Source organism: Leucopleurus acutus, assembly GCF_964270905.1.
Source record: "Leucopleurus acutus genome assembly, chromosome: 14".
NCBI lineage: Eukaryota > Metazoa > Chordata > Mammalia > Artiodactyla > Delphinidae > Leucopleurus > Leucopleurus acutus.
Window position 1 is genome coordinate 26,996,095 of NC_139156.1, and position 27,429 is coordinate 27,023,523.

General features: G+C 39.2%; 1 protein-coding gene across 6 annotated transcripts in view; it reads right to left on the bottom strand.

Moving 5' to 3' along the window:
- BTRC (beta-transducin repeat containing E3 ubiquitin protein ligase) overlaps nucleotides 1–27,429 on the bottom strand; it is a 181,567-nt gene that overhangs the window by 117,295 nt on the left and 36,843 nt on the right. For 5 of the 6 annotated variants that reach the window (XM_082854905.1, XM_082854904.1, XM_082854901.1 and 2 more), the window contains exon 2: nucleotides 8,127–8,234. The exons of the other annotated variant lie outside the window; for it this stretch is intronic. In XM_082854905.1, the coding sequence (XP_082711031.1) occupies nucleotides 8,127–8,234 (108 nt within the window). The remainder of the gene's footprint in view (nucleotides 1–8,126; nucleotides 8,235–27,429) is intronic. 6 annotated transcript variants of the gene reach the window in all.

Below are 27,429 nucleotides of genomic sequence, written 5' to 3' on the forward strand. Positions count from 1 at the left end.
CTGCCAATTAGTCAATCAGCAATATTGAGCACCTGTGCACAATGAACCTGACATAGAACAAACTGTTGAATTAATAGAATAAAACCAGCATATAAGCCCATTTCTTCCATTTTTGCTACAGAGAACTTAATGATTTCTCCGAAGATAAGAAAAGAAAAATAAACATTCATACTTATAGCAATGTTGGGGAAAGCAAAATTTTCTCAATACCTGAACCAAATGTAGGCTTTGCTATGATACAGAACTGGGCTGTAAGGTATGAAAAAAAAAAAAAAGATTTAATTCAACAGTGTACTGTTTTATACCAAGGTGAAACATTATTTGCTGAAAGCTTCCAAACCTAGTCCTCTGTGCAGTTTTCTGATAATATAGAACCCATTTCTCTTCCAGACCCTGTTCTATGTGAAACAGGAAGGAAGCAGGCAGGGCACAACCTTTAAAAGAATGACATAGCCACAGGATATGACAAAAAATGGTTAGAACTAACTAGATCCAAGATGGTGGAAGAGTCAACTACCCATAGACCTTGAGCTTCATTATACACTCATTGTACTACATCAGCATGCTAAATGACACACCCACCAGTGCCATGACAGTTCTGAAGCTAACCATAAAAGACCAAAAAGTGGGCAGTAGCCCAACTCCTGGAAATCCCTGCCCCTTCACCTGAAGTAGTTGGAATAATCCTCCCACACATTAGCCTATGAAGTTAACCAGCCCATAAAAACTAATCAAGCCATATTTCAGGGCCTCTCATCTTCTGAGATGCCCCACACTCTGTGGAGTGTGTCTTCCCTATAAATAAATCCACTTCTTACCTATCACTTTGCCTCTCATTGAATTCTTTCTGTGATGAGACATAAAGAACCTGAGCTTCATTAAGTCCTGAGACCAGGTGTGTAATCTCAATTAAAAGACAGTGGGTTTAAGTCTCTATCTGAGTTGCATGGTTTCATAAGGACTTAATAAAAGTCAACTCATACCCTAACAACAACCCTATGAGATAGATACTATTATCATCCCTACTTAACTGATAAGGAAACTGAGGTATAAAGAAGTCAAGTAACGTTACACGTAGACAGAGCCAGGCTCAAATCTCAAGCAGTCTGGTGCCGGGGTGAAACTGAGCAGAACCCTACAGGGCCCTCCCTGGTACAAAAGCCTTTTTCTTGTTTGCAGGAAAAAAAGGCTTCAGCTTCCTAGACCTTCCCTGAGTTCCAATGGGCAGATTCAAACAGTTACTAATTAAATGAGGAAATGAAGAAACAAAGGAAAGGAGTCAAGAAACAATAGTGCACCAATGGGGCAGGGTCCCTGTTCCTCTTCAAGGGATATACATAACAATCTGATACACATCTCTGAGTTTCATCTACAGGAACTAAGGCCCCCCCACCCAGGGGGAAGATGGTAACTTCAAGCTAAGCAACTACCACATGGACCCAAGACTGGTTGGAACCAGAAGGCTAATGACTGAGATTCCTGAAACACCACCCTGTTATCACACTACCAACCAATCTGAGAAAGGTCACACACCCTGCAGTCCTCCCCACCAAATTTTGAGCAAGAGCTGCCCATTCTCCTTGCTTTGCCCTTGTAATAAACCTTTTTCTGCTCCAAATTCTGACAGTTCAGTTTGTTTGGCCTTACTGTGCGTAAGACACAAGAACTTGGGTTTGACAAGGGCTCTTAACCACCACACCATATACTGGCCTCTGGGCTTCTTTTCTAAGATGTTTTTTAAGCATCTCTTTTCTGCCTATGTCACACAATTTCACTCCTGCAATACAATTCAAGGCCCACACACCAATTTATTCTGAATTTTTCAGCAAAAATCTCCAAATCAATTTGTCTCCAATATACTCCAGAAGTACAGTAATTTATAAGGGGACTCAATATTTTAAAAAATAGATATTTGTTGATTTTTTTGATTAAGACTAAATAAAGCCCTGACAGTGATGGTAATTTTGTTCACAAATCTTTCCTACTGGCCTTAGATTCAAAATTGTTTTAGGCTGAAAGAAATTTGGAATTGTTCTTCATATCTTAGTGTCCAAGTCAGATGATTTTGACTTGTACAATTTTTAGTTGCACATGATTATCTTTACCACTTATCTAACATAGTTCAAATCATCAGCTTTTATTGAGCCCCAACTACTAAAAAGGAGGTCAATGGATAAGTGTAAGAGATTGCTTCTGCTTTCAAAGAATTTTCTAGCCTAACATTTCTCATATTAAGCTAGGATACAATAACTACTAGGATCTATTGAATTCCCAGCCCCACATTCCAGGGTGGGAAGAAGCATGTGGGTGGCAATGTAGTGTCTTCCTATTGTTTGAATTTGCATTTCCCCAATGTCTAAACATATAGAGGATCTTTTCATGTGCTTATTTGCTGTCTGTGTATCTTTTTTTGGTATTATATCCATTCAAATTTTTTGCTCATTAATCGCCCTTTTTTATTGGGTAGTTTATCTTATTATTTATTGTTTTGTAAGAGTTCTGAATTCAAGTCTTTCATCAAATATGTATTTTATAAATATTTTCTTCCAGTCAGTGCCTTACTTGTTCATTTTCTAAACAGTATCTTTTTAAAAATCAGACGTTTTAAACTGTGATTAAGTCCAACTTATTTTTTTTTATGGTTCATGTTTTTTGTCTTCTCGAAAAAATATTTTCTAATGTGAAGTCACAATGAATTTTTTTCTCGCTCATTTTCTTCTAGTAGTTTTATACTTTTAGCTCATATTTAGGTCTACAATCCAGTTTGAGTTAATTTTTGAATATGGTGCAATATATCTAGTCAAGGTTCATTATTTTGCATATAGATGTCCAACTGTTCCAGCATGATTTGTTAAAAACACTGAGACCAATGCTTTTAATATAATAGAGCACAAGAAGTTCATTGATATCTTTCAGATTCTATACAACTAATCTTTAAGAAATCACAACTACCTGAAAAGGATATTAAAACACTTCTATGTTTTCAAACTATGTATCTGTGTGAGGCTGGAATTCTACATGTATTACAAGCAAAACACCACATCACAACTTACTGAATGCAGAAGCAGACATGAGAATCCAGCTCTCTTATTAATCCAGACATTAAAGAGACTGTAAAAATGTAATACAATGCTAGTCTTAAATTTTTGTTTTAGAAAATAGGTTTTTTTAAATAAAAACATTCACATGCATTAACATATAATGGATTTATTGTAGCTATTTTAGTCAGTTATTTTTAATGAATAAATTAATATTTAATTTTTTCTCAGTTCTAATTTCAAATATAATAAATATAAATAGATATATCCCATATAAACAAAACCACTTTGGAGTCCTCAATAATTTTTAACAGTGCAAAGGAGTCCTGACATCAAAACCAAACTGCCCACATCTCTTCCCTCAATTACTGAAATTATCTTTATGATAGCTAGAGTAATACAACTAAATGCAAATCTGATCAGGTCAAACTTGTGTTTAAATACTTTCAACAGGAAATTCTCTGGTGGCACAGTGGTTAAGAAGCCGCCAGCCAATGCAGGGGACACGGGTTCGAGCCCTGGTCCGGGAAGATCCCACATGCCGCAGAGCAACTAAGTCTTAGCGCCACAACTACTGAGCCTGCACCCTAGAGCCCACGAGCCACAACTACTGAAGCCCATGTGCCTAGAGCCCAGGCTCCGCAACAAGAGAAGCCACCACAATGAGAAGCCCACGCACCGCAAGGAAGAACAGCCCCTGCCTGCCGCAACTAGAGAAAGCCCACGTACAGCAACAAAGACCCAATGCAGCCAAAAATAAATAAAATAAATAAATTTATTTAAAAAAATACTTTCAACAGCTTAGTACTCTTAGCATCAAGATGAAACATTCAATGGCTGACAAATCCTGCCATGATCAAGCTTCCCCAGTCTTCCCTAACTCTATTCTCCTCATTCTCTGAAATGATAGGTTTCTTTTTCTTTTTTTTTTTTCCCAGCAGAGTCCTTAAATGCACAGAACCCCACCTGTCCTCAGGGCCTTTGAACTGACCTGAAATGTTCTCCCCCACCTCCCTTTTTGCCTAATCCCTACTCATCATTCAGTTCTTAACTCAAACCTTGATTACCTGATCTTCCTTACCCCCACCCTCAGGTTAAATCAGGTTCCTCTTTTATATATTCTTATGGCTCCCTGCACATTTCTGTTAGGGTAACCACTGACCGAAACTGCCTGCCCTGGCCAGGCCGGATAGTAACCACTTGCATGAGGTACCTTACAACAGGAGATCCTGGTAAAGAATGCAGAAACTGACAAGCTATCAACAACCGTAAGAATTAGGGAAAGGTCAAAAGGAGAGAGGAGATGCCAGTCCATATGTCCTACCAACCTCCCAGAATCCTTCCTACTGGAATCCATCTTGGCTGCGTGATGCGCGCGCCACCAGGAAGCACCCTGAGTCAGAATGATTGGCCAGAGACAACCCGGAAACTAACCCCATTACCATAAAACCTGAGACTGCAAGCCATGTGGCAGAGCAGTTCTCCTGGGTTCCCTTACCCTGCTGCTCTCTGCCCGGGCACCCCTTCCCAAAAAGTCTCTTGCTTTGTCAGCACGTGTGTCTCCTCAGACAATTCATTTCCAAGTGTTAGACAAGAGCCCACTCTCAGGCCCTAGAAGGGGTCCCCCTTCCTGCAACATTTCCTTAATAGAACTTATTAGTTTGGGGGATTTGGGGGTTATGTAATTTAAATAGTAATTTAATGTAAGGCCAGACACCATAAAACTCTTAGAGGAAAACAAAGAACACTCTACGACATAAATCACAGCAAGATCCTTTTAACCCACCTCCTAGAGAAATGGAAATAAAAACAAAAATAAACAAATGGGACCTAATGAAACTTAAAAGCTTTTGCACAGCAAAGGAAACCATAAACAAGACGAAAAGACAACCCTCAGAATGGGAGAAAATATTTGCCAACGAAGCAACTAACAAAGGATTAATCTCCAAACTATATAAGCAGCTCATGCAGCTCAATATCAAAAAAACAAACAACCCAATCCAAAAATGGGCAGAAGACCTAAACAGACATTTCTCCAAAGAAGATATACAGATTGCCAACAAACACATGAAAGAATGCTCAACATCACTAACCATTAGAGAAATGCAAATCAAAACTACAATGAGGTATCACCTCATACCGGTCAGAATGGCCATCATCAAAAAACCTACAAACAATAAATGCTGGAGAGGGTGTGGAGAAAAGGGAACCTTCTTGCACTGTTGGTGGGAATGTAAATTGATACAGCCACTATGGAGAACAGTATGGAGGTTCTTTAAAAAACTAAAAATAGAACTACCATATGACCCAGCAATCCCACTACTGGGCATATACCCTGAGAAAACCATAACAAAAAGAGTCACATACCACAATGTTCATTGCAGCACTATTTACAACAGCCAGGACATGGAAGCAACCTAAGTGTCCATCAACAGATGAATGGAGAATGGATAAAGAAGATGTGGCATGTATATACAATGGAATATTACTCAGCCATAAAAAGAAACGAAATTGAGTTATTTGTAGTGAGGTGGATGGACCTAGAGACTGTCATACAGAGTGAAGTAAGTTAGAAAGAGAAAAACAAATACTGTGTGCTAACACATATATATGGACTCTAAAAAAAAAAGGTTCTGAAGAACCTAGAAGCAGGACAGGAATAAAGACGCAGACGTAAAGAATGGACTTGAGGGCGCGGGGAGTGGGTAGGGTAAGCTGGGACGAAGTGAGAGAGTGGCATTGACATATATACACTACCAAATGTAAAACAGATAGTTAGTGGGAAGCAGCCTCATAGCACAGGGAGGTCAGCTCAGTGCTCTGAGACCACCTAGAGGGGTGGGATAGGGAGGGTGGGAGGGAGACGCAAGAGCGAGGGGATATGGGGATATAAGTATATGTAGAGCTGATTCACTTTGTTATACAGCAGAAACTAACACAACAATGTAAAGCAATTATACTCCAATAAAGATGTTAAAAAATAAACAGTAATTTAATAGCTTAAGATAATATAAATATAATAATCATAATATGTAAAACTTATAAATAAAACTTTGCCTATATGTCATGAGTACTTTTCTAAGTTCAGTAGTTCTCATCAGATTCTCAAAGGAGTACATGACCCCTGTGTACTGAAGAATTAATCTTATCCAAAGACAGGCCTGGTCTTTCCCCTTGGTTACTGGCAGGTGGTATCCCCCTGGAACTTCTTACCTAACAGAACTTTGACTGGGGGCTTTGGCCACAGGACAAATGTGATTCATGATGGGGGCTTTGAGCCACACTCAGTTCCAATCCTAAGAAGGAACAGAGACTAAAAGCATTAGTGTAACCTACAGGAGGGGCTAGAGACTAAAAGTCAGCCATGTGAGCAGCCTGTAATTGAGCCGCAATAAAAACTCTGTACACAAAAAGCTTGGGTGAGTTTCCCTGATTCGCAATATTCTGTGTGTACTGTCACATACAGTGGCACAGAGGAAGTAATGCCATCCATGATTCCATGGGGAGAGGATGACAGGAATTTCTACATTTGGTTCCCTCCAGATTCTATCCTGTATGTCTCTTTTTTTGCTAATTTTAACCTGTATCCTCTGCCTGTAATAAACTGTGAATATAACAGCTTTCAGTGAGTTCTGTGAGTCCTTTCCAGTGAGTTACCAAACCTGAGGCAGGGCTGGGCGGGGGGGCCCTCCTTACAACTGGTATCTGAAGGAGGGAAGTTTTATAGGGACTGTTATCTCAGACTGCAGTCTGGTGAAACTCATTGCAACCCCAATAAGATTTTAAAAAACCAAAAAGCTAGACTGAGTTCCTTGAGAGCCAAAACTTTATCAATATGATATATAGTAAAAAACAAACAAACAAACAAAAATACTATGTTTGAAATAAATTGATACTCTCAGGATATCAATATTCTCTAACATTAACAGCAATAATATTAATGACAATGAAGATAAGGATGATAACAGCAACTATTTACTGCATGCCCTTACTATAGTCTCCACTTACAGATGAATTTAGGGTGAAAATGACTTGCTCAAGATCATACCACTAGTGACAGACAGTATATAAGCTCTGATTTAACTAATTTTAAAGCCTATGCCCTTCACCATATTGTATCTCATAAGACAAGCAAAGGAAGTTTTGCAAAGGACAAATATCCAGCAGCATCATCACTAAAATACTTACATTAAAGTAAGTATTTTCATTAAAGCCAAGTAACTGGGGACTTCCCTGGTGATGCAGTGGTTAAGAATCTACCTGTCAATGCAGAGGACACGGGTTCAAGCTCTGGTCTGGGAAAATCCCACATGGCATGGAGCAACTAAGCCCATGCACCACAACTACTGAGCCTGTGCTCTAGAGCCCACGTGCCACAACTACTGAAGCCCGCGCGCCACAACTACTGAAGCCCGTGTGCCTAGAGCCTGTGCTCTGCAACAAGAGAAGCCACTGCAATGAGAAGCCTGCACACCACAAAGAAGAGTAGCCCCCGCTCACCACAACTAGAAAACGCCTGCGTGCAGCAACGAAGACCCACCGCAGCCATAATAAATAAATAAATTTATTTAAAAAAAACCAAAAGAACATATACAAACACATACATATATAATAGTATAGTAGCGAGGAGACACTCTGAATTGAGCACTTTATATTTTTAGTAATCACAAGAAAAACACAAGAAGGTGCCCAGGCAACTGGTTGTAATTAATTGATTGATTAATTGGCTTTATGTAGGTCCAGAGCAAACATTACATATTGAATGCTATTAATTAATTATTAATATTATTAATAAATGCTATTTATTATTATTATTTATTCACTATCATACTTCTACTAGGTATGAAAACCAACAAGTCAAGTTGCGCTATGTCAATTTTGGCAAACCAATCACGATAATAAAAATGTCTCAAGAGTGGATGGATCTGGATCTACATTATAAATTAGAGAACTGAGTGATGTGAAATATAGGCAACATGAAGGAGAAAAGTGAACGTAAGTAAAGGATGGGAAAGAAGGAGAGACACACCAATTAATTAGACACACATACTAATGACCACAAATAACCCACAGAGACAGAGAAAGTACCTGGAAAGCTGTGAGTGCGCCAGTCCCTGGGTTATACAGGCATCGCAGCGAAGGCATGCTGTCCGCCAGGCTGGAGCAGCCCAGCCACAGAGACCTGGGCATAGAGCACTGCAGAGAGAGGACAACTATGAGATGGGACAGTATGAGACAGGATGGCACAGATTACAGGAATTTTCAAGGCTTGGCTAAATACAATATTCCAGTTGCAGCTTGCCTTTATGATAGACACATCTTCAAGAAACATACTACTAACTAGTTCTAACCCCAGAGGGAAACTCAAAAGGGACACTAGTGGCCAAAAAGCAAGAAAAAAAAGTTATAGGTCAAGAAGCCAAATATTTAATAAAATTTTTTATCCCTGTTTGCCTTCTATGTATGAATCTAAAGGAAATCTATTTCTTTTTTTTTTTGCGGTACGTGGGCCTCTCACTGTTGTGGCCTCTACCGTTGCAGAGCACAGGCTCCAGACGCGCAGGCTCAGCGGCCATGGCTCACGGGCCCAGCCGCTCCGCGGCATGTGGGATCTTCCCAGATCGGGGCACGAACCCGTGTCCCCTGCATCGGCAGGCGGACTCTCAACAACTGCACCACCAGGGAAGCCCAGGAAATCTACTTCTTAACCCAATTAATCAACTCTTTTCCTCTACACACCTCAACTCATCTCCCATAAACTCACCACAGAGTGAAATATTGTGCAGACTAAGCAGAAAAAAGGAATTATTCACGGTAGCATTTCAATATTAGAAATGGTAACTTAGAAGACAAAATATAACAGGAAAGTTAAAGTTTTTTTTTAGAAGGTGGGGAGAAGGAAAAGAAAAAGTATTATACCCCTACCGCTTTGACAGCAACTAACTGCACAGTTTGCATATGTTTTATGTGTCTTGTCAGTCTGCTATTAACCAAAATGCATAGTTACCATAGCAGCTGCCTCTTCATCTTTCCAGATGGATTAAGGGGGGTGGGAATATTGGAGGGAGGAGGCAGGAAGCAATCCAAACAGAAGGGAAAACAACAAGAAAGAAAGAAGCAGAGACAGGGACAGAAAAAGAGGAAAAAAAGAGAACCCCAAAAAGCTGCTGGTCCTAAAACCTTCTAAAAAAACAAAAACAAATGTGTAAGTGTGAATATACATATAGTGTATTCAGTAGCAAACAAAAAACAAGGTAGAAATTATGAGTTCTAGTAGTACTAATTAAACAATATTAGTGGTACTCCTCCTGTAGCTTTATGAAACACTGTATCTTTTAGAAGAATTTTTACAATCTTTAGGTTTCCCTCAATGTATCCCAGGCTGAAGCTCTGTCCATCAACTTGGGTGCTATTACAGTCTAATAATACTAAAAAACTAAATACCTGATCACAGCACATATAAAAACAGAAAAATATTTTGAAATATAACAGTCAGTACACATAATACTAAACTTTATAAGCTTTGAAATATTTACTATCATCGTGGGACTTTTTTTCTTCTTAAAACACTTTAGTTGGAGAAATATTAAGGAAACAAAATATGGTATTCATTGTTCACACTATCTATAACTGATATAAGGACAGTATGCTGCAAAGTACTCCAAAAAACGGTGGGCCAATAATTTATTACAACTGAAGTCTGTTAATCAATTGAATGAGTTTACCAGCTTTTAAAAAGCATACACAGCATGTTTTTAAATGCCTGAAACATGTTTTCTACTACCTGAAAGAATCAGAAAAAGAGACTGAAATGTTGCAACAAGGGGCCTGCAGTGCTTTAAGGAGAATATAGTATCTAATGCCCATGAGGTTCAACAGCACAAATTCATTTTCACAAAGAACACTGAAAATCTTGACTCCTCCCCCTATTTGGCTGCATGGGAAAAGCCACAGTTCCTCTTCACTGATAGAAGGCCCTGCAGGCAAAGGGCTGGCCTTAGCATTTACTATATGAAAGCTGAAAGACAAAATCTCCTAAACTCAGGTCCCTGTTGGTCAACTTCTAAGAGTAAAAGAAGCTATAATAATGAACAATAAAAAGATTGCTGCATTGAGACTTTATGTATCCTTAAGCCATGGAATAGAAGAATTCCCTTTTCACTACTATATCAACTAAAAAATTCAGGCCAAGAGAACTATAGTATTCCACAGGCCATGTAATACATTCACACTCTACCTATACAAATTCAATGACTGGCTCTTAAGAATTCCAATTTAAGGACTTCCCTGGTGGTCCAGTGGTTAAGAATCTGTCTTGCAATGCAGGGGACGCCAGTTCGATCCCTGGTCAGGGAACTAAGATCCCACATGCTGTGGGGCAACTGAGCCCGTGCACCACAACTACAGAGAAGCCTGCGTGCTGCAAAGGAAGATCCCCCATGCCACAACTAAGACCTGATGCAGCCAATAAATAAATTTAAAAAAAAGAATCCCAATTTAGTTCACTCACTTCAAAAATGAAACTCCCACTGTCACATAGGATAATCATATCTGCCTACCCTTACTGCACAAGGTTTTGGTAAAATTAAAATAAGGGATCTAAAAATTTCAAGTACAGGGACTTGCCTGGTGCTCCACTGGCTAAGACTCCACACTTCCAATGCAGGGGGCCTGGGTTCAATCCCTGATCAGGGAACTAGATTCCATATGCTGCAACTAAGAGAACTGCATGCTGCAACTAAAGATCCCGCATGCCACAAATGAAGATCCTGCATGCCACAACTAAGACCCAGTGCAGCCAAATAAATAAATATTAAAGAAAAAAACTTCAAGTACAAAAGAAAAAAATATAAAGTGCCATCATTACCAAGAACAGGCTTCCATGAATGCCACTTGCATTTCAAAATGTTCTGGGAAGCCATTATGAACTGCAGATCATTGAATCAATAAATTCATCCATTAATCAAATATTTAGTGTTCATTAGCAGAACAGACACAAGTGGAGTAGAAGGAGAGGAGAAACAAAATTTATCAGGCATAAATTGTTTGCCAGTCATTGTGCTAGATCCTTAAAAACATTATTTCACTTAATCATTACAATCCTGTCAAAGAATTATTAGTATTTTCACTTTAACAGGAGAGTAAACTCAAGTTCAGAGAAGTTACAGTGACTGTCAGTGGCAGAAGTAAGACCACAATGTGTTTGTCTCCCCAAATCCACACTTACCACTATAAAGACCTATTCTCAAGTAGTTTACACTCTATTTGAGGGAGATAAATTAACACAAACAGTAACTACAAGGAAAAATACAATAACATACTAAACTGTGTTAGACAATAGCTGCTATATAAGTTTAGTTAAAATTTCTAATTTTTAAAAAGTTCAGACACAGTCTTTAATTTTATTGTAGCACTTGTTACTGTACGTAAATTAATTATATGTTTGCCTCCTCTATCATAATGTATTTCTCAGATATGAGTCATGTCTTTTTTTTTTTAATCTCCAGTATGTGGTCATAGTAGATGGTCAATAAATGTGCTCTTAATAGCAAGTGATCATTGAAAGCTACATATCAAAGAGAAGTAAGGAAACAGTTTTTGCTTATAGAACAGTGAGAATACTGATAAAATAACACTGTTTATTTTACTGAGACTGATCTTACCAGTTTGAAAGGTATGCGTTTTGGATAAATCTCTTTCGCGACTCTTTATCTTACTCACCTGTAAAACAATCTAGTAAATAAAAAAGATCCAGAGAGGTTAAATAAATTACCAAAAGTGAATGGGTACCACGCAAGTGGTAAATATGGGATTCAAACTAGATATCTGACTACCTAGAATACTGCCACGTAAAAATGGCACTTAAGGATTTCCCTGGTGGTCCAGTGGTTAAGACTCTGTGCTTCCACTGCAGGGAACATGGGTTCAATCCCTGCTTGGGGAAGTTCTGCATGTCGCCACGGTATGGCCAAAAAAAAAAGGCACTTAAAAAGTCACACATGGAGTTCGTTCATTTATTAAAAAATGTGGAGCCAAAGGTGGTTTAGGGGCACTGGACTGACTCAGAAACTAAAGAAAAGGAGTCCCACCCAAGTGGCCATGTTAATCATCAAAGTAATGGGCAAAGAGAAGACAAACTTACATAAAGAGAAAGATCAACAGGACTTACTGACTGACGAAAGGAACAAAGAAAGATGAGTCAGAAATAACCCAAGATTTCAAATGAATGACTGGAAGAATGGTGGTAGCACTGACAGACACATGTAAATTGAAAACCACCTGTGGGTTTCGGGGTGTTGGGGTGGGGGTGGAGTAGATAAGCTCAGAAATCATAAACATAACAGGATAATAAACCTCTAGTATGTGAGTAAAAATATGGCATGAAAGCATGGGTATAAACCTGTAAGCATTACATAGATGTGGGAAACACTGGCTTCTGTATAAACTACAATGCACTAGGTTAAAAGCATTTGCTGTAAAAATACTAGCGAGATTTTTTTTAATATGAAAAATAAAATTCGATTCCTCTTCTCCCTCATCTCCTTTCCTAACTGAAAAATGAACTTCAACAGCCATTAAGTGAGTACAAGCTAAGTGGGCATCAAACTGAGTGGTATAAGTGGCAACGATGGCCCAGTACAGGCTTTTGGAGTCCAACTGGTGTGAGAAAGGTGTCCCTGAGGGGTAAAAGCCCTGGCATAGAGTTTCAGAGCCCAAGTAGGGTGACAGAAAAAAACCTTTACAAGAGGGTGGCCTGGCATGGGGTTCAACAGCCCTAGTGGAGTGAGGAGAGCTTCTACATGGGGGACTGAAGTGGCCGTGAGCAGGATGATGAGCATGTCCACGTGTCCGGGAAGGGCAGGGCAGTGAGGGTTTCCAAAGTGGGCAGAAAAAGACATTCATAGAGTGGAGGGGTAGTGGACAGCACTGAATTCTGACCCAGTGGGGTGAGGGGCAGTGGCCCAGCAAAGAGTTTCAGACTCAGTAGGGAGAGAAGGGTGGAAGGGTTAGCCCAGTGCAAATAGATCCCAAAAGGGTAAGGAAGACATCCATAAAGAGTATGGGGTGGGAAATGGAGAGAGAGCTATGTTGGCAATGGGAGGTGAGTTATACAGGAAGATCCATCAAATGAGGGGTGGGGAAGGGCTTCCCTGGTGGTACAGTGGTTAAGAATCCGCCTGCCAATGCAGGGGACACGGGTTTGAGCCCTGGTCTGGGAAGATCCCACATGCCATGGAGCAACTAAGCCCGTGTGCCACAACTACTGAGACTGTGCTCTAGAGCCCATGAGACACAAATACTGAGCCCACGTGACACAACTTCTGAAGCCCGCATGCCTAGAGCTCATGCTCTGCAATGAGAAGCCACTGCAATGAGAAGCCTGCACACCGCAACGAAGAGTAGCCCCCACTTGCCACAACTAGAGAAAGCCCGCACACAGCAACAAAGACCAAACGCAGCCAAAAATAAATAAATAAAATAAATAAATTTATTTTTAAAAAAATTAGGTGGGTAGATCAAATATTGAGGATAATAAGAGCAAGGATTCTCATCAGAGAAGAGTTACAAATATAGAAAGGAAGAAAGCCAGAGTGAATACTATGCTGCTGAACTACAACTGAAGATGTTATGAATGCAAAGCTTCATAACAGAGACAGACACTTCTAGGTAAGTGATGTATGTATATGTGTGTGTACACATACATACACAAACACACCCCCTGGCTCTATCAACTGGGAGGGTCTGGTAACAGTAACACCTTAATAGCAATGAGTACAGTTAATGATTACAAATATCACTCTCCACTAAAAGGAACCAGAGCTCCTTAGAACATGGCTAATTCCAGGACTTGGGCAAGTAAAGTTTAAGATGACCTCAGAGTATCATCTTGTGGTACTCAAAAATGGTGAAGACATGGCCAGGGGCCAGTGCAAAAGGTTCTCACAGGCTAATTCTGTGACAAATTGAACATCAGAATAAATAATGATGATAATGGATTATAATACTGGCAGTCAAACTCTAACATGCCCCCAGTCATCCCCACCTCCTCATAACACTTATAAGTAATCCTGTCCCCTTGAGTGTGGGATAGCCTAATACCTTGCTTCTAGGCTATATAAGATTGAAACTTCTATCTTGCTAATAGACTCTACTGCCTTCTTGGCTTGCATGCTTTGATGAAGCAAGTAGTCATACTGGAGAGTTTCACATGGCAAGAAATGAGGGTGGCCTCCAGTCAACAGTCAGCTAGGAACTGAGTCTCCAATAACCCTTGAGGAAAGGAATTCTGCCAAAAACCACGTAAACTTGAAGTGGATCTTTCCCCAATCAAGCCTTCAAATGAGACCTCAGCCCTGGCCAGTACCTTCATTATAGTCTTGTAGGAGATCTTAAAGAGGACCCAGGTCAGGCGTGCCCACAAGTGCACACTGTGCAGTATGTATGTGACTAATCAACAGACTGAAAGCGACTGACTGATCATGATGTGCATCTGTTTTCCACATAGTGATCTGTGGACTGGAGAGCTATCAAGGAAGTTTGCACTTTACAAAAATTACAGTTAATAAACTCTGATAACTGAAATTTGAACCATGTTTTGGGGTACTGGTGTTATTTAACTAAACTGTAGTAACTGAAATTTGTGCATATCAGAACCATGCAAAGTGAGGACTTCCAGTACATTAAATTTAAATAAAATAGAAACTCTAAGTAAAACAACATTAGACCTCAGCTACTACAATAAGGAAGTAGTGGTATCAAACTTACCCTACCATCATAGACTGAAAGAAAAAGGGACAAAATACGTGAAACGTATATTCGAAAACATTGGACAACAGGCAGTACCAGACTGTAATCCCTGAAAGACAGGAAATAAATGAGGTGATCCTTAAAACTGTCCAAGTCTTAAACCTCAAAGCACTTTCTAGTCTGTGGCATGAGAAAGGGGACTCCAAGAAGAGCAAAATAGGACCATTTATTGAGGAAACAGAGAACAGAATTGGTGAGTCAGAGTATTGGAGAAAGAATTATGCAGAAAAAAGCTCTAGATAACTGAACAGGGGACTCCTTAAGTCTATTCCTAAACACTAAGTCCTGTTTGCATAAGGTGAAACTCCATAAGGCCAGGCAAAAAACCATGAAGGAGCTATAAGCTCAACAACTCCTAGAACCCACACAGAGCTGGGAAACTTTTCTGTTCTGACCAGCCAGATTGCAGAAGCCTAACTGAACATGTGGGACATTGAGTAGGAGCCCCAGAAAGCTCACACCTCACTTGTAGGGATAAACTACACTAGTATAAAGGTTACACTAAACCTATCCTAATAAAGCTTAAAATCAAGTCACAGCAGCATCAAACTGCAAGAAGCTTAACTACTGGCCAAAATAAACTCAACACATTCTTTTAAAAAGACAACAAAATACAAACACTGAATCATGTAGCATTCATAATGTCTAATCTAAAATTACTAGATGAGGGAATTCCCTGGCGGTCCAATGGGTAGGACTCGGGTGTTTCCACCATGGGCCTGGGTTCAATCCCTGGCTGGGGAACTAAGATCCTTCAAGCCTCACAGCGTGGCCAAAAAATAATAATAATAATAAAAAAATAGGGCTTCCCTGGTGGCACAGTGGTTGAGAGTCCGCCTGCCGATGCAGGGGACACGGGTTCGTGCCCCGGTCTGGGAAGATCCCACATGCCGCAGAGTGGCGAGGCCCGTGAGCCATGGCCGCTGAGTCTGTGCGTCCGGAGCCTGTGCTCCGCAACGGGAGAGGCCACAACAGTGAGAGGCCCGCGTACCACACACACACACACAAATAAAAAATAAAAATAATAAGTAAAATAAAATAAAATAAAATTACTAGATGAGACAAGAAGCATTAAAATGTGTCCCATAATCAGGAGGAATATCAGTCAATAGAAGCAGATCGAGAAATGACAGAGATAATGAAATTAGCAGGCCGGGCTTCCCTGGTGGCGCAGTGGTTAAGAACCCACCTGCCAATGCAGGGGACATGGGTTCGAGCCCTGGTCCGGGAAGATCCCACATGCCGCGGACCAACTAAGCCCGTGCACCACAACTACTGAGCCTGCGCTCTAGAGCCCATGAGCCACAACTACTGAGCCTGCGTGCCACAACTACTGAAGCCTGCACACCTAGAGCCCGTGCTCCGCAACAAGAGAAGCCACCACAATGAGAAGCCTGCTCACCACAATGAAGAGTAGCCCCCGGCAAGAAGGAGGGATCAATAAGCCGTCTTCTCAGCTCTGCAGGAAGGCAAGCCCTCCCTCCCCGACCCTAGTCCCACCATCACTAACTGGAAACCTGGTCTCAGGCTAGGAACCCCCCCAGCCCCATCCTCACATTTCTCTGTCTATCCCAGAACCTCAGAAGCCTGCTCACTGTGACCAGCTAGCTCCACACGGGCGTGGGCAGGCAAGCAGGATGAGAAAGACGTGTGTGATTATATCACACAGGTGGACACCTCTATCGAGGTCCATTGGTTTAAAGGGACAAGGAAGGAGGAGGAGGGATGAGACTGTCACCCCCTCCCAGAAATAAAGTTTGTACCTTTGAGATTCCTTTTCACCCTTGAAGTCAAACTAATAATTGTTTGGAGTACGGAGGTGTTTGCTGCTTTTCTTTGGTATTTTTTCTAATGCAATAAACTCATTTCTGCCTGCGGAAAAAAAAAAAGTAGCCCCCGCTCACTGAAACTAGAGAAAGCCTGCGCGCAGCAACAAAGACCCAATGCAGCCAAAAATAAATAAATAAAAATTTTTTTAAATTTTTAAAATTTTTTTAAACTTTAAAAAAATGAAATTAGCAGGCCAAAACATTAAAATAGCTATTCTAACATTAGCTAGTCTAACAACAGCTATTCTATGATTCTAGAATCGTAGGATACAAAAAAGGAATGAAATAAAACTTCCAGAAAAGGAAAATACAATGTCTGAAATAGTAATTTCATGAGACGGGATTAACAGCTAACTACAACAATGTAGAAGAATAGATCAGTAAATCTGAAGAAATAGCAATATGCAAAATAATGCACTACGAGAAAAAGGACTGGAAAATTGAATCATGCCTCAGTGACCCATGAAAAATAAGCAAGTGGTCCAACAAATGTATAATTTGGTATCCCATTAAGAAAACCAGGAGAGTGAGTGGGGAGAAAGCATATATTTTCCAAATATATTTGGAAATAACAGATACAATCCACACAAAAAATTTTTTTTAATATTTATTTATTTATTTATTTGGTTGCACCGGGTCTTAGTTGTGGCAGACAGGTTCCTTAGTTGCAGTTCACCAGCTCCTTAGTTGTGGCATGCAAACTCTTAGTTGCTGCATGCAGGTGGGATCTAGTTCCCTGACGACGGATCAAACCTGGGCCCCCTGCATTGGGAGAGCAGAGTCTCATCCACTGCACCACCAGGGAAGTCCCCCACACAAAAATATTAAAAGTTCCAGAAATACAAATATGTGGGTAAATATCTTTAAATCTTTCTCATTTAAAAAAAATTTTAGGGCTTCCCTGGTGGCACAGTGGTTGAGAGTCCGCCTGCCGGTGCAGGGGACACTGGTTCGTGCCCCGGTCCGGGAAGATCTCACATGCCGTGAAGCGGCTGGGCCCATGAGCCATGGCCGCTGAGCCTGCACGTCTGGAGCCTGTGCTCCGCAACGGGAGAGGCCACAACAGTGAGAGGCCCACGTACTGCAAAAAAAAAAAAAGGACAAAGGACTTGAATAGACATTTCTCCAAAGAAAATACACAAATTGACAAAAAAAAAAAACATTGACTCAACATCATTAGTCATTAGGAAAATAAAAGTCAAAACCACAAGATGCCCTTCACACCCGCTAGGATGGCAACAGAAAAAACAGAAACAAAAAAACCCCAGAGCTATCTAGATACCTCAGGAAAAAAGCATGCCAGGAGATCCAGATAGACTGGAAGTATCTTTATCATCGAAGTCCTACCCAGTCTCAAAAGCTTTTGAAGCTACAATTAAAACAAAACAAAACAAGACCAGAAAATAACAAGTTATGGTGAGGGTGTGGAGAAACTGAAACCCTCATACACTGCTAGTGGGAATATGAAAAGTTCAGCCACTGTAGAAAGCAGCTTGGCAGTTCCTCAAAAAGTTAAACATAGAATTACCATGTGACCACTTCTAGCAGTTCCACTCCTGGGTATATTCCCCAAAGAAGTGAAAATACTCAAACAAATATATGTACAGACATGTTCACAGCAACCTTATTCACAATAACCAAAAGGTAGAAACAGCCTATATGTTCACCAACAAATGAACAGATAAATGAATATACACACAATGGGATATTATTCAGCCCTAAAAATGAAGTACTGATACAAGGTGAACCTCAAAAACATTATGCTCATTAAAAGAAGCTATATACAAAAGATCACATATTGTATGATTCCATTTATATGAAATATCCCGAATAGGTGAATGCAGATTAGTGATTGCCAGGGCCTGGAGGAAGGGGGAAATGGACAGAAACTGCTTAATGAATAAGTTTTACTTGGACTGACGGAAACGTTTTGGAACTAGATAGAGGTGATGATTGCATAACATTGTGAATGTACTAAATGACCCTATACTGTTTGCTTTTAAACGGTTAATTTTACGTTATGTGAATTTCACCTCAATAATTTTTATTTTGGCCATGCCATGCAACTTGCGGGATCTTAGTTCCTTGACCAGGGATCAAACCTGGGCCCTGGCAGTGAAAGCACCGAGTCCTAACCACTGAACTGCCAGGGATTTCCCTCAGTAAATATTTCTAAATGCATATTGTGCTCTCTAGAGCAACCACTAAAACAAAACAAAAGTACCTATTAAGCCAACGGAGGAGATAAAATGGAATACAAAAAATAAATAATCCAGGACTTCCCTGATGGTGCAGTGGTTAAGAATCCACCTGCCAATGCAGCAGACATGGGTTCGAGCCCTGGTCCAGGAAGATCCCACATGCCTCGGAGCAATTAAGCCCATGCACAACTAGTGAGCCTGCACTCTAGAGCCCGAGAGCCACTACTGAAGCCCACGTGCCTAGAGGCTGCGCTCCGCAACAAGTGAAGCCACCACAATGAGAAGCACGCATACTGCAACAAAGAGTAGCCCCCGCTCATCGCAACTAGAGAAAGCCCGCATGCAGCAATGAAGACCCAACGCAGCCAGAAATAAATAAATTTATTAATTTAAAAATAAATAAATAGTATAAAAACGTTCCAATAACTCAGGGCAAACATTCTTGAAAGAAATGGAAAGATAGAAAGTATTAGCAAAGAAATAACGGATATATATAAGAACCAAGTGGAAATATAAGAACTGAAAATAACTGAAATTTTTAAACTCATTGGACAGTCTCAGTAGCAGAATGGAGATAAGCAGACCAACATTCCTCATGAATATATAAGCAAAAGTCCTAAACTAAATACTAGCAAATAAAACCCAGCAACATATAAAAAGGATTATAAAACATGACCAAGTGGGATTTATCCCAGGTATACAAGGTGGCTGCCTTGAGCACTAAAGGTGTTCCAATGCCTGGCTCCATGTCTTTGTGGTGCCTGACATCTTCCCCTTTAGTTCCATGAGCTATCTCTGTACCCTTAAAATAGGTGCTCCTTCTTGCTTAAGGCGGAAATGAGACAATTTTTAACTTGAAATCAAAAGTATTCAATTAAGAAAAAAGTGTAATTCTGAAATGAGTATTATCCCCAGAGTAGATACCATGGGAAGCTACACTTATTCCAACAATGTCATCAATGCTCCAAAAAAGAATTTTTTTAATTTAAGCATTCCAAAATGAAACTGGATTAACGTTATGAAAAGCAAGTGAGTCCCTGCCTTAAAGGAAATTATAATCTAGTAGGAAATTTAGATTTAAAGGCTCAGCCAACTTTAAACATTTATAACATTTATAAACATTGAAAAACACTAGATAAATTAGAATTTAAATATTACTAGTTTGATATCATTATTGTTAGCCCACATAAACTCACACTTTTCTTATAATCTTTGGATGCCTAGTCCACTGCCTAGTCCAGCAGAAGTGTTCAAGAAATCCCTGGTGAAGTGAACTGTTTAATTATCATAACAACTGAGAATAGGTGTGACACTAATCCAGGAGTTAAGACACTAATCCAGGACAAGGTGCAGACTCATACTCAAACCAACTGTAAGATCTTGAGCAGTTCACTTAATTTCCATGTGCCTCAGCTTCTCCACTGGTAAAATGGAGTAGATTAAAATATTTCTAACAACACCTGCAGCAATAAAATTCCATAATTCTATGATTTAAGTCTATCTTTAACACATCTAATATGGATTTTTTTTAACAGTAATTATTAGTTTCACTACAAAATCTGGCCTAAAGGGATGGAAATCCCTTTAAACAATAAGGTGAAGGGGGAGAGGAGGAAGCAGCTCCTGATGCTTATTTAGAACTGTTAGGATTCAAACCTGGCTGCTTTCTAAAATAAATTTTATTCATTATTATTTATTAAGTATGCAATTAGTCAAATATAACACTCTGATAAACTAGAATTTTGCGCAAATGCTTTAAAATTCTAATAACTATGCATAAGCAGTAAATTATTCTTACTTGAATTCCTACTGCTGTGTAACGCAGGGTTACTAAGTACATAATTACATAAGAGAGCCACCCAACTTCCAAAGGAGCCATTCCAGTGAATTGTGTAAATAATATGCTTTAAAAAAACATAACCTCCTCACATATGAATTTAAATTTACCAGATATGGAGAAGCTGTGTACCTGTGAGACTAGAACACAGTCTTAAAAAGGCCTTCCTAATTATGAATTTACCAGAGAGATTAGAATGACCCAAAGCAAATTAATACATACTTCTTTTTCATAACTTTCTATAAAAACATTTTCACTATTCTGTTTCAGTACAGAAAACAAAAGATCTTAAAAATTATTGGCTTAAGATAAGGACTCCAGAGTACAAGACTATGACCAAATTTTTCTAACATTGACATTCTGGTTTTCTTAATTACCAAATACTTGTGTTGTATTTTTCTTTCATTTGTATCAACATAAGTCCTGAATATTTGGTCTATGGCTGACTTTACTGTAAGACTGTTGAATTTGAATGAGTAAGAACAATTTTCTTTAAAAAAAAAAAAATCACACAAAATATTCAACATTAGCAGGCAGCATGGCATCATAATACCTAGATGCCACATGTTTTCTGTACCAAAAAGTCATTTTTAAGACCCATCTACAGTAATCAACCAACTTAGTACACAAATTTATGCATACAGCCAGGTGGTATTTTTATTCTCCCCATAACAGTACAAAAAGTAAGGTTGTTCACTTACATTTCTTTTGCTAATTATTAAAAATCACCTTATGCTAAGTAAGGAGGATTCCTATATTTTTGAAGTGTTCATTTACTCGGTAAGAATAAAACTGCAATTATTCAGATTAGGTTTTATAAACTCAATCTCCTATACCTGTACTTAAAGGCCTTTTAAATCATGCCACAAAGAAATTATTTGGTTATACTGGCATTTCATTTTATTAAAATCAAGTCAAATCCCACTGCAATAAGCTCTAAGGGACTGTCCAAATTCTTTTATTGCACTAGAATTTATTGCATTAAATATTGTTTGAAATAACTAGGCCACCAGCTGAGGCCTGGGAATTATGGGGTTACACAACGATTTTTGATGATATGGGGTTGGCCTATACACAAACTTCAAATGATCACAGTACTCATTGGGAGGATTAGGCTTTATGTATTTCTGAAAGAGAGAGGGAGGAGAGAAAGGGAAAAGAGAGGAAAAAGAAAAAGAAAGCTTGATTGCAACTAGAGGAGTAAACAGAAGTTGAAGCAGTCTTCCATTTTGATGAAAGGCATTTGCAACGGTTTTTTTCCAGTATGGATTTACACATTTGTTCACAGCAGTTGCTATGACTCAGCAGAGGACAGTATCATGTTAATAATCCACATATTAAGGCAGGCTGGCTGCCATATGAGCAATTAGCTCTTATCCCTCACTTCACAGGCAAAAAGAGCAAAAGAAGCCACAGAGTAAAATCCTTTGATTGGGAGGTGGAGGAGGATGAGACAAATCCTCACACTGGACTTCTGGAACATCCCCCTCTCTACAGATATGTTTGCTCTAACAATGAGATCAAAAGGGAGCGCTCTCTGGAGCTTTCTTCTTAACTGAGAGGGAAACTCTCTTTATGAAAAGATCCCCTGATATCAAACGGTATTTCAACTACTACAAACCAAGTATCCCAGCCCTCCTTGGGTACTCCTTTATTTAACTTTTGTGTAGGAATAGAGAAAAGAAAACTACTTGCTCATTAGAAAGAGAATAAATGCCTACATAAATAAATGGAACCACATTACATCTGACTTCCTGGGCACCACAGACCCATAGAGAAGAAACTCCTTTCCAGCAGTGTGTTTATTTCACTATTTGCAAATGGCTGGCTGACTGGCAGCTACAATATATGAAATAAATAACCATTTCAAAGATCAGGTGTCATGTTCCCTAGTAAGAAACAAAAATGAACATAATCTACCCTCCCCATTCAGTTTATGGAATTTAGGAGAATAGGTTTACTGGCTATCTGATTGCTTGATGCGTTTGTGAGGACATATTCTGTGATGGTGTGGTTATTATTTAGGTTAGATAAGAAATTCTTCCCCTTTCTCTCAGGACATCAGTATTAAGAGTTACATATTCACAAGAAGGTTCCAAAACTAATATTTCTGGAGCAAGTGAAATGTGACAAGAAATTGTGAACTGGGGAGTGATGAGTATAGCTAATTTTTTTTTTCTTCCAAGAAAATTAACTACCTGATCTTACAATCTAACTTAGCACAAGCCAAGATGCAAACTAGTAAATCTCAAATGCACATTGACATTTGATGTGATGATGACACTGTCCACTTTTAGACACCAATCTTAAAATCAGCACATCAGATTCTAATATAAAACGTTTTTACAGATTTACAAACTAGCCTCAAAAATTTCTGTTCCAAGATAAGCTAAGAGAAAGGGAGATTCAAATTCATGCACTGTTATATCCCAGTGCACTACAATATCTAGGCATAACAGTATACAGGCACATATGGTAGGCTTTCATTTTCTAACTCCTTTACAAAATGTTAGCTAACTTGTTGAAGGAATCTTTGACGTGTTTGCTGGGTATCTGAACCATTTATTAGCCTAAGCTGTCTGATCTAAGTCACGTGAGTCACATATGACCTACTACTACTAAATAACAGCATAAAGGGGATGAGTAGGGCTTCCCTGGTGGCACAGTGGTTGAGAGTCCGCCTGCTGATGCAGGGGACACGGGTTCGTGCCCTGGTCCGGGAAGATCCCACATGCCGCGGAGCGGCTGGGCCCGTGCGCCATGGCCGCTGAGCCTGTGCGTCCGGAGCCGGTGCTCCCCAACGGGAGAGGCCACAGCAGTGAGAGGCCCGCATACCGCAAAAAAAAAAAGAAAAAAAAAGGGACGAGTATTTTACAAATCTTTCAAAACAAACCAAAAAACTCTAGTTCTCTCTTCTCTTTCCCCATCTTCTCTTTTTTAAAAAGAAGTTTCTGGGCTTCCCTGGTGGCGCAGTGGTTGGGAGTCCGCCTGCCGGTGCAGGGGACACGGGTTCATGCCCCGGTCTGCGAGGATCCCACATCCCACATGCCGCAGAGCGGCTGGGCCCGTGAGCCATGGCCGCTGAGCCGGCGCGTAAGAACTTTCTTCCCTATGCCTATACCAAAGGACAGATTCTAGTCAGGCAAAATCAAGCATTGTTTAAAGAGCCTATTTATGAAAATTAACTTATATTTAAGCAAGTCAACATTAATATTTGGATTTTGACTGAAAATATTCAATGGATTACTTTAAAACACTGTTTTTATGGTCAGTCGATACTATCTCTCATAACTGACATTCACACCGCAGTTTCCAACTACAACACAAGAACATTAAATATAAAAACCTCTACTAAAGGGCAAAAGGGCAACGGCATTCATGTACTCATGCTCAGGTAGTGTTCAATTATTTGCAATTAAATGTGGAAGAAATATGGGAATTTCAACACCACAGTTTTTAGATCAACCCCTCAGTTTTATGGATATTTATAGCATGTGTCCAGTCTCGCAGAACTCCATCTTCCTCCACCCCATTTGTAATAGAAACTGCTCTTAAACCACTTTAACACATTGTTACTGAGATACTTCTTTTACACAGTACCTACCAAGCAGCAGATCAATACTCTTACACAGAGCTTCCGATTCTATTACCACAAAAACCTGTGCAAACAGCCAGATGCTGAACAAAGAGCACAGCTTTCATTCCTAACATGTCTCCACTCCACTGGGAAGAAATATTTTGCTATGGTGGGCAAATAGAAGTTGGGAAAGAAATAATGGCATTTAAAATAATTAAGAAGCTTTGATTATAGCTAAAGTTTGAAGGACATAGCTAAAACAAATTTCACCTACAAGATGCTTATCGTTTATCACCAAACCCATCTGTTCATCTGCAGTCACAATGCTTCATTTGATGCTTTACATATTGCCATGACATTAGGCGTTTATGTTGCAGTTCAACACTTAAGACTAAAATGATACAGAAAAGAGATTACAGAAAAGAATGAAAATAAAGCATTGGGTAAGAAATGAGGGAAAAGAGAAGGGAAAGAGGAGGAAATGAAAACATTTTACTGTTCTTTTAAAGCCACTTTCAGTTAAAATTTTGTGACTTCAATTTCTTTCTAAATGTGCTACCAAAAAAGCTTTATTCACAAGCTTTTCATATAGTTATTGTATTTATCTTTCCTTCCTACCATTATTATGATCTGAGGCAATAAAACTGAGTTGAAATATAATTAGAAAGGACAGAGATCTGTCTATATGCAATGATACTAGCAACTTGTGGCACCAGAGGGATTTAACTTCTGTCTAAAACCAATTCTCCCTGTCCTTTCTTACATTACATACTTCTGATTGACTAAGGCTGCAGTACATCCTTTCTAGACCAGCTTTAATCATTTTCACAACTATGGTTGCTATGACAACAGGATGCAGCTTATCTGTGCTGTTTTCATTTTCTCCATTTGAGTTGCCATAACAACACAATCATCCTGCCTTTCTCCAATATGTAACAACTTTCTCTTAGGATCGTATTCTTAAGGACACTGGACTTCCCCATGAAGAAAGTAACAAAATTTACATAAGAATTTTATTTAAGTAATAAAAAATCCATTTTAAAATCTTTTGAGGGAAGAGTTAATTTGATAGGAACTTTCATCATAAAAAAAAAAAATTTTTTAAAAACCTGATACCTGAAACCTGAAACCTAAAGACTATCTACCATTAGCAGTGACTTACTTTTACACAGACTTCCCCAAGCAAAAGATAGCAATATCATCATGATTATGAGCTGTGGCAAACTGTTCATTAATACCTGTCCCAGGTAGAAAAATCAAGAATGAATACAGTTCTATACTGCATACTTTGCTGTGGTAATCCAACATCATTTGTTAGGAATACCAGAGCTCTAAGTAGTGGGCTTTATACTAGGTAAACTCCATTTTAAAATCTTTACCTTCAATTCAAAGCTTTCCATGGTAGTAGAATCCTGAAGAAGTTCATACACTTCAAATTCTTTTATAGTATAAATTGAGTATTTATAAAAACTCCTATTTATAGAAAAGATCAAGGAAAAGCATTTATTGTTCTAAATCGGCAACACAAATTTTTAAAAATATTTTGGCTACTAGATCACCATATCCATTACTAGGACCATCATGTCAGTACATAAAAGTGTGTTTTTTTAAAAAAAAAAAACAACTATCAATTGTTACAACCCTTTCTTGTACCAGTATTTGCTATAACAGGACTCCGTATATGCAAAAGGTTATTTTAATTTAATAGCTTAAATCATTAAATTCAGATCTTTTAAGCCCTTTGATCAGCTGACCAAGATACAGTAAAATCTCTCCCATAGTGGGAATTCTATGGCGGTCCAGTGGTTAGGACTCCACGTTTCCACTGCAAAGGGCACGGGTTTGATCCCTGGTTGGCGACCTAAAATCCTGCAAGCCGAGCAGCACAGCCCAAAAAAAAAATTCTCCCATAGTATAAATATCCATGAATATGTATATATATTTATTGCTTATAAACAAAACATGGAAATATTACTATTTGAGGAGAAAATATGCAAATGTTACTAATGTTACTAAGATCCCCCTTAGTTCCCTAAGGCATCTAAAAGACTATTTATAATATGTAGTATTTTTATAGGATTGAACTAATTTTCACATATTAATGTAACAAGACACATTTTAATTTTAATCACAGCTGAGATAATTTAATAAATTTTGTAGTTTGCAGTGAACTGAAAAAGATGATTTATTTAACCAAACCTGAGGATCATAGCAGGATCATTTTCTTAAGTTCATTTTTTAAAGAAAAATTCCACTACTCTTCCAACCTCTGAAATAACAATTTAACAATTTGGTTTCTAGCCAGTTTTTTTTAAAGACTAAAGAGGAGAGGGTTGGCAAATGTAAACAGCAAAAATAATGACTGGATCAAGATCTGTTTTTGTTTTTTTTAATTAATTTATTTACTTATTTAGTTTTGGCTGAGTTGGGTCTTCATTGCTACGCGTGGGCTTTCTCTAGTTATGGCAAGCAGTGGCTACTCTTCGTTGCGGTGTGAGGGCTTCTCACCAGGGTGGCTTCTCTTGTTGTGGAGCATGGGCTCTAGGCGTGCGGGCTCCAGTAGTTGCGGCACGGGGGCTCAGTAGTTGCGGCATGGGGGCTCAGTAGTTGTGGTTTGCAGGATCTAGAGCGCAGGCTCAGTAGTTGTGGCGTACGGGCTTAGTTGCTCCACAGCATGTGGGATCTTCCCAGACCAAGGCTGAATGAACCCTGACAGCGGATTCTTAACCACTGCACCACCAGGGAAGTCCAAGATCTTTTCTTCAGAATCTTTTCCATACAAGAAAATGAGAACTCCAAAACAATGATAATTAAAAAAAAAAAAAAAAGGCAGCTAGAGCAAATGGATAGTTACACTACTTAAAGGATTGGTTGAGAGAGGGGGAATGGCAGCACAGAGGGTACTGACAGAAAAGGAGAGAAACTAGCACCAAATGGATTCCAATCCTGGGCAACCTGGATAGACTCTCACATGAAAATGAAACCAACAAACTGGGCTAAAATCGTACACAAAAGCCCATCTCTCTTTAACCCTGCTTTCTTCTTTCCATAGTACTGGTAGGGAACCTCAAGAAAATCCTTTCTAAGGCTTAAACTCCCAAGTAACTGTTAACCTTGCAATGACTTAATAAATTAGCTG